This window comes from Muscardinus avellanarius (assembly GCF_963383645.1).
Source record: "Muscardinus avellanarius genome assembly, chromosome: 10".
Lineage (NCBI taxonomy): Eukaryota > Metazoa > Chordata > Mammalia > Rodentia > Gliridae > Muscardinus > Muscardinus avellanarius.
In genome coordinates, this window is record NC_137796.1 from 111,851,488 (window position 1) to 111,868,053 (window position 16,566).

The following is a 16,566-nucleotide window of genomic DNA, read 5'->3' on the forward strand; positions in this document are numbered from 1 at the left end:
TCAACCCTATTTTATTTTTGTTTCGAAACAGGGTCTTCCTATCTCAGTTTCCCAAGTACTGGGATTCCCAGCTATGCTTGCCCGTTTTACAGAGGGGAAAACAGTCTCCAAAAGACTAGGAGACCGCCAGAGGGCGTGGTGGTGCACACCTGTAATCCCAGTACTTGGGAGGCTGAGACAGGAGGATCACAGTTTTGAGGACAGCCTCAGCAAGTAGTGAGACTCCCATCAACCTAGCTCGATCGGTTGGTAGAATGCCCCTGGGTTCAGTTCCCAGTACACACACACACACACACACACACACACACACACACACACACACACACTAGCTCAGTATCACAAAACCAATTTAGAGGAAGAACTGGGCTAAGCCCAGGAACCAACATAGGTTTGGAGTCTAGATCCATGGCCAGAGGCCTCAGACCTCAAGTGAGATGCTTGTTTACTTTGTACCTCAGTTTTGGATCCAGCATTGGGGAGGCTGAAACAGGAGGATAGTGGTTCGCAGACAGCCTCAGCTACTTAGTGAGGCCCTTCGCAACTCAGACCCTGTTTTTTTGTTTGTTTGTTTGGTTGGTGTTTTTTGGTGGTACTGGGGTTCCTGGAAGCCCCTCTCCCTCCGGGCTACACTCCCAGACCTATTTTATGTTTTTATTTGGAAACAGGGTCTCTTAAGCCAGCGAGACTGGCTTCGAACCTGCGCGATCCTCCTGTCTCCACCACCCAAGCGCGGGGATTACAAGCGTGCACCACCACGCCCAACCTCAGACCCTGTTAAAAAAAAAAAAAAAGAATGCCGGGCGTGGTGGCGCACGCTTGTAATCCCCGCGCTTGGGAGGCAGAGACAGGAGGATCACGCAGGTTCTAAGCCAGCCTCAGCTACTTAGTGAGGCTCTCAGCAACTTAGTGAGACCCTGTTTCCAAATAAAATATAAAATGGGTCTGGGAGTATAGCCTGGAGGTAGAAAGCCTCTGGGTTCCACCCCCAGTACCACCTAAAAAAAAAAAAAAAGAATAAAAAATAGGGCATTGAATCTAGGGACATTCTACTTCTGGACTATCCTCCCCCTCCCCAAGCCCTCTTTTGTTTTTTATTTGGAAACGGGACCTCACAAAGTTGCTGAGGCTGGCCGCAAACTTGAGATCCTCCTGTCTTAGCCTCCCAGTTACTGGGATTACAGGTGTGTACCACGCCTGGCTCAGTTTGTTTGTTTGTTTGTTTTTAGATACTGGGGATGGAATCCAGGGGCATTCTACCAACAAGTTATACCCCCAGCCCTATTTTTTATTCTATATTTTGAAACAGAGTCTCACTGAGTTGCAGAGGACCTCAGTAAGTAGCTGAGGCTGGCCACAAGCCATGATCCTCCTTTCTCAGACTCCCGAATGCTGGGATTACAAGCGTGCGCCACCATACGTGGCTTGGTTTTTTTAAATCTATAAAATGAGGACCAGAAGCCTGGCATGGTGGTGCACACCTCTAACCCCAGTACTTGGAAGGCTGAGATAGGAGGATTGCAGGTTTGCAGCCACCCTCAGCTACTTAGCGAGGCCCTGTTCCAAATTAAAAAAAAAAAAAAAGCCGGTCGTAGTGGTGCGCGCTTATAATCCCAGCATTTGGGAGGATGAGACTGGAGGATCACTGACGGCCTCATCTACTTAGGCCCTCTGGAACTTAGTGAGACCCTGTTTCAAAATAAAGTATAAAAAATAGGGCAGGGGGTGTAGCTCGGAGGTCGAATGCCCCTGGGTTCCATCCCCAGACCCACAAAAAATAAAATAAAATAAAAAATAGGACTGAGGGTGTAGCTCAGAGATACAACGCTCCTGGGTTCAAGTTCCAATTCTCAATACACTCTTCCTCCCCACAGGAGAGGTCGAATCCCCAGTTCTAGGGTTCAATCCCCAGTACTCTCCCCACAAGAAGCTGGTGACAGGCAGTCCAACCTCATCTAGAGAGTGGCCAGCACAGCACCTAATCTGGCATGAACCTTCGAACTGGTCCCTGAGGAGGCGCCTGCGTTTAGGGACCTCTCGGAGCCAGCATATGCTGGAAGACAGGGGCTTGCTCCCTAAACCTGGTGAGAGGCCCTACAAAGGAACCATGATCCTGGAGCTCCCGGGGACGCTGCTTCCTTCCCCACCCTCTGGCTACCCTCCCGGACCTGCTGGATGGTGGAGGAGCACGGGGAGCTGGACATCGGGCCATGCACCCTACCTGTGGCCCTCACTAAATTCTCCCAGCGGCCTTGTTGGCTTGGATGCTAGCCTCCTCCCCCTGCAGACCCCAAGGCCTGCAGGTGGCGAGGCCCAGGGCCGGCGTTAGGAGTCCACGCCCAGCGCCCCTGGGACGGGCCGGCCTGCCCGCTGCCGAACCTGTGGCTGGAGGCTAGGCTGGCTCCGGAGGCCAGCAGCTGGGGGCCGGGCGGGGCTGCGGAGGGGGCTGGGCCCCGGGGTGGCGCCCCTGCTGCCTGGTGGCGAGGAGCCGAGGCAGCCGGGGAGGACTCGCTGGGGGAGGGGTGCGGGTTCCCCGACACCGAATTCATTATTGGGAGATTCCTTTTCACAAGCCCTCGACACCTCCCACGGGAACCCCGGGCCAGGAGCGCCTGACAGCCTGGGGCGCCGGCGCCCGCCGTCCTCGCCGCGGTCCGCCCCGCCGTCCTCGCCGCGGTCCGCCCCGCCGTCCTCGCCGCGGTCCGCAGCCGGCGGCGGCGCGGCGCGCACGTGGGGAGGGGGCGCGGGCGGCGCGGGGCGGAGCCTGGAGCGCGCGGCCGGCGCGGCTGGCGGAGGTCAGCGGCCGCGGCGGACCCCGGCGTCCGAGGGCCAGGCGCCCGCGCCCGCGCCCGGGAGAGCCCGCAGCCGGCGGCGGCGGAGGATGCGGGCGCGCGGCCGCTGAGCGACCCGGCCGCGCCATGGGGAAGGAGCAGGAGCTGGTGCAGGCGGTGAAGGCGGAGGACGTGGGCGCCGCGCAGAGGCTGCTGCAGAGGCCGCGGCCCGGGAAGGCCAGTGAGTGCGGCGCCGGCGGGCACCTGCGCCCGCGCCCGCCGGCCTCTCCCGCCCCGGCGGCGGGCGGCGGCCTGGGGAGGGCAGGGCGAGGCGCGGCCCCCGCCCGCGGAGGAGGGAGGGGGCTGCCAGCCCGCGCTCCGTGTTTATTACACGCCTGTCGGGGAAGGGGGTGCAGGAGCGCGCTGGGGGTGTGGCTGCCCAGGCATGGCCGATGGGGGGCCATTTGTTGACCCAGCGAGGCCCAAGGTCGCCTGGCCCAGCACAGTCTGGGCTCCAGGCAGGGGCAGCCGGGGGCACCAGAGCTGCGGCAGCTCCAGCAGATCCTGGTCCTCCCTGGCCTCCCTGCTAGGAAGGGCTGTCCTGGGGGGCAGGGGGCCCCCCGCAGCCATCCCTAGCTTTCCTTGTGGGGGCCCCGGGGAAGGGCAGGGATCTTGGAGCCCGGATCCCAGCGCTCATCCCGGCTCCGCTCCGAGCCTCCCTGGGGGCCGCCGAGATGGATGGATGGGATGGATGGGCGTGTGGACCAGACGCGTGTGCGGCTGCGCACGTATGACCGTGTCAGTGTGTCAGGGCACCTGTGCCGGGCGAGCCGGGCTCTGCAGGGCAGCACGTGGGATCTGGGTACCCTCGCTCCCACTCTACGCCCGAGACTGTGTGCAAGCCAGGGGACCCCTCCCCTCCCTCCAGGGGATACTGAGATCTGCAACTGCCCGAGGAGGGCTAGGTTCTGGAGGGAGAACCCAGCTTCCAGGTTCTGGCCAGCTCCCGTCCACTTCGTGCAGGCAGCGAAGGGCACTGGTGCCTGGCAGGCACACAGGCTGACCCCACTTCCCCCTCCCAGCTGGGCTGAGAAAGGGAGGGCTTCTAGGGAAGGGGGAGACAGAAGGCAGGTCTAGACTTCCCTCTAGTGGCCGTGTGTCCTTGGGCACCGACTGGCTCTGGGCCTCAGTCTGCTCATCTGCAGGGTGGGACATTTGTGGTCCCCGCCTCAGCTGTGTGGGGAGAGCAGGAGTGTGCGCACGAAGCAGGCTCTTAGTAAATGCAGCCATGAAGTGCAGGCCTCAGGCTCAGGGGTGTCTCCTCCCTCCTCCTCTGCCATCCTGGGGAGGTAAGGACGTTTTCACTTCTACCCGGTCTCTACCTCTGCCTAGTCTGGTCTCTGGGGCAGGAGAGACACCTGACCTGTCCCCCATATCTGTACTCTCTGACTCACAGGGGCGGGCATAATAAATCAGACGGAGAAATCCCTCCATGAATTAGCACAGTCGTCATGGCAACGCTGGCCTGCTTTGGAGTAAGATGTATTTTGATTCAGCAAAGTACAGCTGGAGTTTGGGCCACTAGGTGGGGGGCATCCAGCAGTGTCCTGGAGTGCCCCCCCAGCCCAGAGGGGTTCCCACAACCCTTGTACCCGTGATCCCCTCCCTCCACCCCCAGCTGCTGTCACCCTAGGCACTGCAGCCCCTCGCTTGGCCTAGAAGGAAGCCTCTGTGCACACACAGGCGCCACACTTAGCAGCTGCCCTTGAGGGGAGAGGAGACTGCCCTGGAGGGAAAGAGCCTGGCCAGGGCACCCTCCCGCTGCAGCGAGGGGCCTCCCCTTCCCTGCGGCCCAGGAGGAGTTCCCTGCCCACTCTGGTCCGGCGCCTGCCTCCCTCTCACCGTGGCCCACTGAGCGTTGCCTTCCAGCCTGGCCTTTGGATCTGACCTCCAAGGTGGAGGTGGTCTCAGGACAGCAGTTAGCGGGCTGGGCTCACAAGAAATAGGGCGTGTTGGGGGGCAAGGTTTGTGGGCCATCAGCAATGTAGAATCTGTAGGACTTTGTGACCTTGTGCAAAGGGAAGGGGACTTCCGGGACCCTCTGCTTGGCTCCTCTCACCCCTTCCCCACCTCTCTGCCCCCACCAGCCTCTGCTCCTGCACATTCGGAGAACCTGGGGGCGGGGTGGGCGGACAGCCTTCCTGTCCCTGGGCCTGCTTCCGTTCTGGGGTCTTCCTGGGCACCCAGGGTCCCCTGCAGGCCCTGTGGGGCTTCTCGAGACGCAGCTGCTCTCTAGCTCTTTTTTCTCTAGAGAAGACCTTGGACAGATGACCTTAGAAACGTGACCCTCCTGGTGGCACACCTGTAATCTCAGTACTTGGGAGGCTGAGATAGGAGGATCGCAGGTTTGAGGCCAACCTCAGCAACTTAGTGAGACCCTGTTAAAAAATAAGGATAGGGGTGTAGCTCGGAGGTAGAATGCCCCTGGGTTCTATCCTCAGTACTGCTAAAAAGAAAAAAGAGAGAGAGAAAGGTGGTCCTCCTCATGTAGAGGTGGCCCCCTCCCTGACAGAGACTTCTCCCCACTGGTGTCTGGCCCTTGACCTCCAGGCCCCTCTGAAGCATCAGCCCCTGCAGGTGAGGCCAGGTGAGCAGGTGGGCTAGGCTGTGAGTTCCGGTCCAAGCACCTTGCTCCATCGTGGCCTGGAGTCCCAGGTGGGAGGGAGGAGAGGCGGGCTTAGGAAGGGCTGGCTACACTGCAGCCCTGAAAACAGGGCGGCGGCGGGCATCGGCCCTGGCTCAGGTGGGCACTAGTAAGCCCACCCGCACTGTGAATGGGCCCTGTGTCCAAAAGTTAAGTTTCAGGCGTGGGGCCCTTCTGAGCATTGACACCGTCACATGCCCACGCCGGCTCTGGAGATGGATGGTGCCAGACAAGGATGTGGCACCACGGAGGGTGCCGCCCTGGGCAACGTCGACAAAGCCCTTGTCCTCAGGGAGCGCAGAGTTCAGTGACAGAGAGGGACGGAGCAGGTGTCAATCCGTAGCTGTGATGCGGTGGGAACTGGGGCTCAGCACACTGGGAGGGGCAGGCTGCTGCTTCGGACAGGAGACTTTGCCCAGTAGCGGACGCCTGGACAGAGGCCTGAAGGCTGCGAGAGGGAGTCACGTGGCTGCCTGGGGACAGAGTGCTCCTCGGGGACTCACTCTGTGTGCAAAGGCCCTGTGGCAGGGGCAGCCTGTGTGTTGGAGGAACACTGAGGAGGCTGGGGAGGTCAGAGGAAAGGCGGGGCCACATCCTGCGGAGTCAGACTGGTTCTAGCCTCCACCCCAGGGAGCCTGGCTCTGGAGGGTCCCCAGGGCTCTGACTGTGGGTACAGAGGACAGACTAAGTAGCCCAGTGAGGGAGTGGGGAGTCGGGCTGGGGGTCCCTTGAGAGGCTCGGGCCAGGGCAATGCCAGGCTTGGTGAGAAGCTCGGTAGGACCCTGAGTGTGCTTTGAGTGAGCCTGAAGGCAGTACTGCAGGACTCAGCACAAGTACTGGAAGAAGGCCCCGGGGCTGACTGTGGGGCGTTGGCAGCGGTGACTGAGATGGTACTGGCAGTGTCTGAGCAGAGGGAGGGGCTGGGCCGGACTCCCTCCCTCACAGCTAGGTTTGTGATGCCTGGTGTCTGGAGGTATCCCAGGCCGCCTTCCCAGCCCACAGAGGGGAAAGGGCTGCGGCCACAGGATGGCCGGTGGCTGAGCACAGATTTAAATCCAGGTCCCCCTGGCTTTATGGGTTTCAAGGGTCACTGGGACCCACGCTCTGTGCCTGCAGCCGGCCCTCTGTGACTTGACTCCCTTGGCTCAGCTGCCCCCGGCCCAGCCCCCGCCCCCCGCCCCGGGCCTGGACAAAGGGGCTTCTGTCCTGCCAGCCCCTCCTCGTGGAGTGACTGACCCACAAAAGGGTTATGTAACCATGGCCCAGACCGGCAGGGGCTTGGCCGAAATCCGTGTGGACTTGGGCCCACTGGGAAGACCTCGGTGGGCTCCTGTGGCGGGCAGCTGGGGAGGCTGGGACGGGAGAGGTCACAGGAGGAGATCCAGGCCCTGAAGGGAGAAGGTGGGCCCCTGAGCCCCCAGGTGGTCTGAGCCTGGCACCTGAACACAACCCCTGCAGACCAGCTGCATGGGGTCACTGAGAGGCCTCCCTGCCTCTGCCCTGCAGGGGGCAGGGGGTCAGCCACAAGGCCACCCAGGTCTGGCAGTGGGGGGCTATCCCACGGGGATGCAGCTCTTTCCCCCAGACACCCCATTTCCAGTATTCCAGCCTCTCTGGCCACCCCCGGCCCCATCTGGGTCCTTCTGAGAGACAGATGGGGCTGGCTCTCTCCCTCCCACCCACGGCAGGTGCCGAACTCGTGTCCCGAGGGAGGGGGCGTGTGTGTACAAGTGGGTGCGCGACCCTATCTCCCGTTCTCAGGTGGGGACCGCCCAGGGTCCTTGGCGTCGTGAATTCCCCTCCCCAGCTCAGTTTAATGGGAAACCAAGACCCAAAGAACTGGCCCCTAAGTGCGGGTTGGAGCTGAAAGCGTGTTCGTAGACTGAGAGCCTGGCCCGGGGCCCGCCAGGGAGCTGCCACAGCCTCCCCTGCACTGAGGCTCCCCTCACGCGTCTCCCTCCTCCCCCAGAGCTCCTGGGCTCCACCAAGAAGATCAATGTCAACTTCCAGGACCCAGATGGGTGAGTCTCAGCCGAGGGTGGGTGGCCCGGGGAAGGCCTGGCAGCCGGGCCTCTCCGACTTGTCCTTTGCCCACCCAGCTTCTCTGCCCTGCATCACGCGGCCCTGAACGGCAACACAGAGTTGATCAGCCTGCTGCTGGAGGCTCAGGCTGCTGTGGACATCAAGGATAACAAAGGCAAGATGGGCCGGGCCTGGAGCCAGGGCAGGGGTCCTCAGGGGCAGGGCCTTGCAGCCTGGGTGGTCCCTCACTGGGATCTCAGGACAGGATGCTGTGGGTTCAGAGGTCAGGGATGGCTCCCAACGGCCTGCCTCCCCTAGGCATGCGGCCTTTGCACTATGCAGCCTGGCAGGGCCGGAAGGAGCCCATGAAGTTGGTGCTGAAGGCGGGCTCCGCGGTGAACGTCCCGTCCGACGAAGGCCACATTCCCCTGCACCTGGCGGCACAGCATGGTCACTACGACGTGGTGAGGCTGCGCGGCATGGACGGGGCAGTGGGGCTGGCGTGCCCAGGGCTGGCGTGCCCAGGGCTGATGGCGCTTGGGGCCCGCAGTCCGAGATGTTGCTGCAACACCAGTCCAACCCGTGCATGGTGGACAACTCCGGGAAGACACCCCTGGACCTGGCTTGTGAGTTCGGCCGTGTTGGGGTAAGTCTCCCCAGCAACTCCACCTGTCTGTCCTCCTCACCTGGGGGGTGGGGGTCAGGGGCAGCCCCGAGCCAGGGCCCCCCTACCCTACCCCAACCCCTCCTTCAAGGTGGTCCAGCTACTCCTGAGCAGCAACATGTGTACGGCCTTGCTGGAGCCCCGGCCAGGGGACACCACGGACCCCAATGGCACCAGCCCGCTGCACCTGGCAGCCAAGAACGGCCACATCGATATCATCAGGTACAACAGCCATGGGGGTGTGACGGGGGACAGCCGTAGGCCTCCTGGGGCCCCGTGCCTCCAGGGGCTCGGGGTCCTGCTCCTGCTGGGGACAGGACAGGAGATCCAGAGGGCCGCAGGGATGTGACCAGGTGTCTGGGTGTGTGCGGCCTCCATCCCCAGTAAAGGGATGGAGGTTCCCACATCTCAGCAGCCGGGCTCTGACCTGGCCTGGCCACTTCCCGGGGCCTGTGAAGGCTGTTCTCTCAGTCTGCTTCCTCCACGAAGTGAGGCTCACAGCAGTGCCTGCATCAGGACTGCATAGCCGGCAGCTATGAAGAATTAGCAAGAGACAGCCTTTGATGAGTGTTCAAAGCTATCGCGTAGTTGAACACGGCAGAGTGGGCTTGGCTCATGACCTGAGTGGGCAGTGGGGCACGGAGGCCTGGCCTGAGGCTGCTGAGGGGGAGGGCCGCTGCTGCAGGGCCCACCCTCTCTTCACAACAGACTCCTCCTCCAAGCCGGCATCGACATTAACCGACAGACCAAGTCTGGCACTGCCCTGCACGAGGCCGCGCTCTGCGGGAAGACAGAAGTCGTCCGGCTGCTGTTGGATGTGAGTCTGAGGCCTGCGGGGAACTGGAACCGGGTGAGGTGTGGGGTCCCTGACAGGGCCTTCCTTTCTGCATGCAGAGTGGGATCAATGCCCAGGTGAGGAACACCTATAGCCAGACGGCGCTGGACATTGTGCACCAGTTCACCACGTCCCAGGCCAGCAAGGAGATTAAGCAGCTGCTGCGAGGTGGGCCTGGGCGGGGCCACGGGCGAGGGCAGGGCGTGGGGGCAGTTCACAGGACTCGGGGTCCACCTCCTGTGTCCCCAGAGGCTTCGGCAGCCCTGCAGGTCCGGGCAACCAAAGATTACTGCAACAATTACGACCTGACCAGCCTCAACGTGAAGGCCGGGGACATTATCACAGTAAGGGGGTGCGGTCGCTGTGCAGGGACGGGCAAGACCTGGGGACGCTCACCCAGAGCAGCACCCGCTGGGTGGGTGCTGGGAACGCTCACCCAGAGCAGCATCCGCTGGGTGGTGCTGGCGGCAGCCCTCCCTGAAGGGGCATCTTCCCACGTGTGCTCCCCTCTCATTCGGCCAGGTCCTGGAGCAGCATCCAGACGGCCGGTGGAAGGGCTGTATCCATGACAACCGGACGGGCAACGACCGGGTGGGCTACTTCCCATCCTCCCTGGGTGAGGCCATCATCAAGCGAGCAGGCAAGTCCCCTCACCGCCCTGTGGGGGGCGCGGGGCCTGAGCCTCAGGCCCCAAAGCAGCTGCTCTGGTGTGGGCAGGGCAGGGGCCCAGCCGTGTGCCCCGTGGGTTGTCTGTGCACCGGCGCCTCGACACGCGCTCCTACAGACATTGTATACCTGCCATGTTCCATTTGGGAGCTGGCCAGTCTAGTGCACATGGGGACTCAGGTTTTGTCCCTGTGTCCAGGGGCTGGCCCTGTGGGAGGGAGTGTGTGGACAGTGAAGTAAGCGCAGAGAGGTCAGGGGTCACAGGAGGCCCGGCAGGGGGAGGCTGGCCCTGGCCGGAGCAGTTCAGGTGCTGGGAACCACGTGTGCGGAAGTTGGCAGAGGGGCTGGTAGGACCAGGTTAGGAAGCCCTGTAGCCTGGATTTGTGGGGCTGAGGGGCCAGTTTACCTTTTACAGAGGACCTGGAGACTGACAGGTGAGGCAAGAGAGCAGGGGCTAGTTAGGTCTGGCCGGCCACCTGTGGCTGTCTTAGTTCCTGGGTGGCTTCTTACCTGCCCCCTTAGTGCAAAGGTGGTCACATCCTCCAACAGCGCTCAGCCCCTTTGCTCGCAGGAGGCAGCCGCGTGCGTGCCTCTGCTCTGCCCCCAGGTATTTGCGTGCCTGTGCTCCCCTCCCCCATGCCAGGCCCCACCCGGCAGGCCCAGGGCTCAGGGCAGCTGTGCTTGGCCTGCAGGGTCCCGAGCAGGCAGTGAGCCAAGCCCACCCCAGGGAGGTGGCTTGTCAGGGTCCTCTGCACCCCCAGAGGAGATCTGGGTGCTAAGGAAGCCTTTTGCAGGTAGGCGGGGGCCTTGGGAGGGCTGGGAGGGTGGCGCTTTTGGCAGGCCCCCGCCAGCCTCACACCCCTTGTACTGCTAGGTGGAGACCGCAGCGGCAGCCTGAGTGGTGTGGCTGGTGGCCGGAGTGGTGGGGGCCATGCCCTGCACGCAGGCTCCGAAGGGGTCAAGGTCAGTGGGGGGGGTAGCCAGGGCTGGAGCTGGGGCGCCCAGGTCTGGAGCAGCACTGGGGAACTGCCTTTCTTGGTTCTAGCTCCTGGCAACGGTGCTTTCCCAGAAGTCAGTGTCGGAGCCCAGCCCGGGGGACAGCCCCAGCAAGCCTGCAGAGGGCTCTGCGGGTAAGAGCCAGGACCTAGGTGCGCTGGCCCGGCGGAGGTGCCCCAGCAGCCCTCGCCAGCCACTCCCTTTTGTCAGCAGGCGCAGCCCGGTCCCAGCCTCCCGCAGCGCATGCCGGGCAGGTCTATGGGGAGCAACTGCCCAAGAAGCTCGAGTCGGCCTCAGAGGGCAAGGTACAGGGCCCGGGCCAGGTCCCAGGACCGGGCTCAGGGCTGGGGGCCGGCAGTCTGACGGGCACCCGGGCAGCCGCTGGGCTTGGACAGGCCAGACCCTGCCCTTCTTTTTGTCAGTCTGTGTGTGTGTGTCGTGTGCGCACACTCGGGTGTACAGGTGTTGTCCATCGTGTAAGCTGTGAGCTAGTGTGTGCACACTTGTGGATGTACATGCAGTGATGTGTGTAACTGTGACTGTGAGCCGGGCACACATGAGTGCAGTGGTGCAGATGGAAGGGGATGGGTGTGCGACGCAGGCGTGTTCATGTGTGCGGTGGGTAGTGCATGGTGCACTTGTGTGCTGGGGGTGTGAGCTGTTGGCTGAGTCCTGCCAGAGGAGGCGAGGCACCCCTGCCTGTGAGATGGGCAGGAGCCCTGTGCAGTCCAACCCGAAACCCCTTCCCCAGAGTCCCTTCCCACGGCACCACGCCACCTGCCTCCCCAAGATGGCGTGGGCGTCCCTGGTGCAGGAGTGGGGGTAAGGTCAGGAGGCTGTGACGTGGACAGCAGCTGGACCCTCCTGGTGGAGCCCGCAGAAGAAGGCCAGAGGGCTGAGCACACTCGGTGTCCAGGATGGCAGATGATGGAGCGCCGGGGCCAGGCTCGCTGGGGCCTAGCTGCAGATGAACCACGGATGGCAGATCAGCGCTCCGCGGCCCGCCGGCTGAGCAGAGAAGGAGGCGCTGTGGTGGCTGGGGCGCAGGCCCGGCAGCGGGCGGCTGCAGCCGGTGCCTTGTGTCTTCCAGAGTGCCGAGGCGGTCAGCCAGTGGCTCGCCACGTTCCAGCTGCAGCTCTACGCCCCCAACTTCACCAGCGCCGGCTACGACCTGCCCACCATCAGCCGCATGACTCCTGAGGTGAGCCGCAGGCCGGTGCCAGCTGCACCCCTTTTCAAAGACGGGTCTGCCTTCCTGCTAAGGGGCCTCCTCTCTACCTAGGACCTCACAGCCATCGGTGTCACCAAGCCAGGCCACCGGAAGAAGATCACGGCAGAGATCAGCGGCCTGAGCATCCCTGACTGGCTGCCTGAACACAAACCCGTAAGGCTCCCCACAGCCTGGTGGCCGAGCCAGGACCAGCAGACAGACGGCCTGCCTCGCTGGCCGCAGCCCTCACTGCCCTCCGGGGCTCTAGGAAGTGCAGTGTGGAGGCCCGCAGCGGGGAGCTGCCTGGACAGCCTGTATGTCCAGCATGGGCTCTGGGGCCAGCCTCTCATAGGTGACACCATCAGGACGAGGGGAGCACCCCTGCACAGAGGCAGCACCTCAGGGTGCTGCTTGCCGTGCACTCTGCACATAGCAGAGGGGCCCGGGCAGCCTCGCACCCTGAGGACATGCGCAGGATACACTCCAGACAGCCCGACGACTGCACACACACATGCACGCGCGCGCGCACGCACACACACACACGTCCCAGCACATGGGCTGGCTGGGCCACGCACTGCCAACCTGGTTTCTGGTGCTCTCTGCACAGATCATGGCCTGTGTTGTTACTAATAGGGAGGCGCCCGCGCTGGGTGCAGCCTCTGGGCCTGAAGGAGGTGGGTCCAGAGCCACCCGACCTGATGCTGCCTCTCAGCACCCACCCATCTCTGGAGAGGTGCCAGTGGCCACCCAAAGCCCTGCCAGAACCTGGATGTGATGATCAGGCTCAGCTCAGGGGTCCCCCAGGAGCGTGCCTGGACCCCGTGGGCCTCGCCTCCCTCTGTCACCGGCGTGGCTGAGGGTGCTGAGTGTTGGTGCCTGAGTGGTGTCTGGCTGGGAGCTTAGGGGAGAGTCAGGCTGTCCTTGGTGAAGACCACGGTGGATGTGCACGGGCGCGTGGTGTGGCTGGAAGGCATGTGTGCAACCGTGCAGCTGACGTGGGTGGAAGACAGCGAGTGCGTGAGCACAATCTGGAGGGGGTGTCGATGCCTGTGTGCAGCTGGGAGCGCGGGGTGCACTGTACACGGATCTGACGTGGCACTGTGTGTCTGTCCATGACACGTGGGCGTGTCTCCTCAGGGCACTGCCCGCAGCCGCCTGGCCCAGCGGGGAAGCATTTTCTTCCTGAGGGTGTGTCTCCTGTGTGTGTGTTCGCGTGTGCTGGCTCTGTGTGCGTGCCAGTGCCTTGAGGCTGCGCTCAGGAGCTGGCCTGGTACTCCTGTGCCTACAGTGTCTCCAGCACTGACACCTCCGTTTGTCCTGTCTGTCTGTGCCCCGCTGGCCCAGTGCTCCCTCCTCCAGCAGCTCCAAGTTGGCGGGCAGGGTGTGGGCAGCTGGCTTGGGCTGCCCCTCTGTGTCCCCTGCTCCGCAGGCTAACCTGGCCGTGTGGTTGTCCATGATCGGCCTGGCACAGTACTACAAGGTGCTGGTGGACAATGGCTACGAGAACATCGACTTCATCACCGACATCACTTGGGAGGACCTGCAGGAGATCGGCATCACCAAGCTGGGTGAGGTCCTGCCACGCCCCGCCCTGCCTGGCGCCCTCCGCCCCAGGCCCGCCTGACCTGCCCCGTGCCCCACTCAGGACACCAAAAGAAGCTGATGCTGGCTGTGAGGAAGCTGGCAGAGCTGCAGAAGGCAGAATACGCCAAGTACGAGGGGGGCCCCCTGCGCCGGAAGGCCCCCCAATCGCTTGAGATGATGGCCATCGAGTCACCGCCCCCACCTGAGCCCGCCCCAGCTGACTGCCAGTCCCCGAAGATGACCACCTTTCAGGACAGTGAGCTCAGTGGTGAGCTGCAGGCTGCTCTGACCGGCCCAGCGGAGGGCGGCGCAGCCACGGCCGAGAAGCCCTCCAACCACCTGCCGCCCGCCCCGAGGGCTGTCACGCGCCAGGAGCCTAGCCTTGGCGGGCGGGCTCGGCACATGAGTAGCTCTCAGGAGCTGCTAGGCGACGGGCCGCCTGGCCCTGGCAGTCCCTTGTCACGAAGCCAGGAGTACCTGCTAGATGAGGGACCAGCCCCTGGCACCCCACCCAAGGAGGCCCGGCCTGGCCGCCACGGCCACAGCGTCAAGAGGGCCAGCGTGCCCCCAGTGCCCGGCAAGCCGCGGCAGGTCCTCCCGCCAGGCTCCAGCCACTTCACACCCCCTCAGACGCCCACCAAAGCCCGGCCAGGCTCCCCCCAGGCTCTTGGGGGGCCTCACAGCCCAGCCACAGCCAAGGTGAAGCCCACCCCACAGCTGCTGCCGCCCACAGAGCGGCCCATGTCGCCCCGCTCCCTGCCTCAGTCACCCACACACCGAGGCTTTGCCTATGTGCTGCCCCAGCCTGTGGAGGGTGAGGCTGGGCCACCTCCTCCGGGGCCTGTGCCCCCACCCGTGCCCACCGTGCCCACGCTGTGCCTGCCTCCGGAGGCTGACATGGAGCCGGGGCGGCCCAAGAAGCGCGCCCACAGCCTGAATCGCTATGCGGCATCTGACAGCGAGCCTGAGCGGGACGAACTGCTGGTGCCCGCTGCTGCAGGACCCTATGCCACGGTCCAGCGGCGCGTGGGCCGCAGCCACTCGGTGCGGGCACCTGCTGGCACCGACAAGAATGTCAACCGCAGCCAGTCCTTTGCCGTGCGGCCCCGCAAAAAGGGGCCCCCGCCACCTCCACCGAAGCGCTCCAGCTCAGCCATGGCCAGTGCCAGCATGGCTGACGACCAGGCTCCAGACGCAGAGACTGAGGATGGCCAGCTGGGGGTCCGGGCACAGCGCCGGCGGGCTAGCGACCTGGCTGGCAGTGTGGACACTGGCAGCGCCGGCAGCGTGAAGAGCATAGCGGCCATGCTCGAGCTGTCTTCCATCGGGGGTGGGGGCCGGGCTGCCCGGAGGCCTCCTGAGGGCCACCCCATGCCTCGTCCCGCCAGCCCGGAGCCAGGCCGAGTGGCCACAGTGCTGGCCTCAGTGAAGCACAAAGAGGCCATTGGGCCCGACGGCGAGGTGGTGAACCGGCGCCGCACGCTCAGCGGGCCTGTCACTGGACTGCTGGCCACTGCCCGAAGGGGGTCTGGGGAGCCAGCAGATCAAGGCCACTTGGTGGAGGGTAGCGTGGCCCGGCAGCGGCCTCGAGGTCCAGCCAAGGGTGAGGCTAATGCTGAAGGCCCACCCCTGGCCAGGGTGGAGGCCAGCGCCACGCTCAAGAGGCGCATTCGAGCCAAGCAGAGCCAGCAGGAGAATATCAAGTTCATCCTGACCGAGTCTGACACGGTCAAGCGCCGGCCCAAGGCCAAGGAGCGCGAGGCTGGGCCTGAGCCACCCCCGCAGCTGTCTGTGTACCAGAACGGCACGGCCACCGTGCGACGCCGGCCCACCTTGGAGCAGGCTGGGCCCCCGGAGCTGCCCCCGCCGCCCCCACCTGCTGAGCCCCCGCCCACTGACTTGGTGCATCTGCCCCCACTGCCCCTGCCTGATGGGGATGCCCGGAAGCCGGCAAAGCCGCCCGTCTCTCCCAAGCCTGTCCTGGCTCAGCCGGGGCCCAAGATCCAGGGCTCACCCACGCCCACCTCCAAGAAGGTGCCGCTGCCTGGACCTGGCAGCCCAGGTAGGTGCAGGCAGCCAGGCAGGGCAGGATGAGAAAGGGTGGCGGGACCCCTCCCCTGTCCCCCAGCCCACAGTCTCAGGGCTTTTTCTTTCAGAGTTGAAGCCCTTGGTGGGGTGGGAGTGTCCACACACCCTCTCTCATCCCCCACGGGACTCCGTGCCAGCCCAGGGATGGGAGCGAGGTGGACACGGTCCTCCTCTTGCTCAGCCAGGGAGGCACTGAGGTCCATGAGCAGCACACCTGTGCAGGTAGGACCCTGATCCTGCCCGCTCTAGAGCGGCTCTTGCAGGAGGCCGGGAGGCTTCCAGGCAGAACAGGTGCCAAGGCCCTAAGGCAGTCAAGCAACCGGAGGGCCAGTGTGGCTGCAGAAGGCCACACCAGGAGGGAGTTCGGAAGTAAAATGCAAACAGGTTGCACTTGGCGGCGCGATGCCAGCGTGATCCTCCCCGCAGAGGTGAAGCGCGCCCACGGCACGCCGCCGCCCGTGTCTCCCAAGCCGCCGCCGCCGCCCACCGCGCCCAAGCCCCCCAAGGCCGCGGCAGGACTGCCGTCGGGCAGCGCCAGCCCGTCGCCCGCGCCCTCCCCCGCCCGCCAGCCGCCCGCCGCCCTGGCCAAGCCCGCCAGCACGCCGCCCCCCGCCAGCGCCAGCCCCGCCGCGCCCCCGTCCCCCGGCGCGCCCGCGCTGCACGTGCCCGCCAAGCCCCCGCGGGCCGCGGCCGCCGCGCCCCCCGCCGCCCCCGACGGCGCCTCTCCGGGGGACAGCGCGCGGCAGAAGCTGGAGGAGACCAGCGCGTGCCTGGCCGCCGCGCTGCAGGCGGTGGAGGAGAAGATCCGGCGGGAGGACGGCCAGGGCCCGCGGTAGGCGGGGCGGGGCCTCGGGGGCGGGGCGGGTGGGGCTCCGGGAGGCCACGCCCCTCACGCGCCCTCGCCCTCAGCCCCTCTGCGGCCGCGGAGAAGAGCACCGGTAGCATCCTGGACGACATCGGCAGCATGTTCGACGACCTGGCCGACCAACTGGACGCCATGCTGGAGTGAAGCGGCCGCCCGCGTCGGGC

At 64.5% G+C, this 16,566-nt stretch overlaps 1 protein-coding gene across 2 annotated transcripts; it reads left to right on the forward strand.

Annotated features, from left to right (window-relative positions):
* Nucleotides 1-2,915: 2,915 nt before the first annotated feature.
* Nucleotides 2,916-16,546, forward strand: CASKIN1 (CASK interacting protein 1; the record flags this gene model as incomplete). Of its 2 annotated transcripts, XM_080704100.1 has the most annotated exons (20): nt 2,916-3,009; nt 7,442-7,493; nt 7,572-7,669; nt 7,813-7,958; nt 8,045-8,140; nt 8,250-8,380; nt 8,867-8,975; nt 9,053-9,161; nt 9,243-9,337; nt 9,516-9,633; nt 10,352-10,453; nt 10,534-10,622; nt 10,705-10,789; nt 10,869-10,960; nt 11,746-11,856; nt 11,938-12,039; nt 13,295-13,433; nt 13,511-15,511; nt 15,964-16,369; nt 16,447-16,546. In XM_080704100.1, 20 exons carry the CDS (start codon nt 2,916-2,918, stop codon nt 16,544-16,546), a joined length of 4,275 nt encoding a protein of 1,424 aa, XP_080560226.1. The 2 variants fall into 2 exon arrangements, with proteins under 2 accessions (XP_080560226.1, XP_080560227.1); XM_080704101.1 differs by lacking the exons at nt 11,746-11,856; nt 11,938-12,039.
* Between the last annotated feature and the right edge of the window lie 20 nt (nt 16,547-16,566).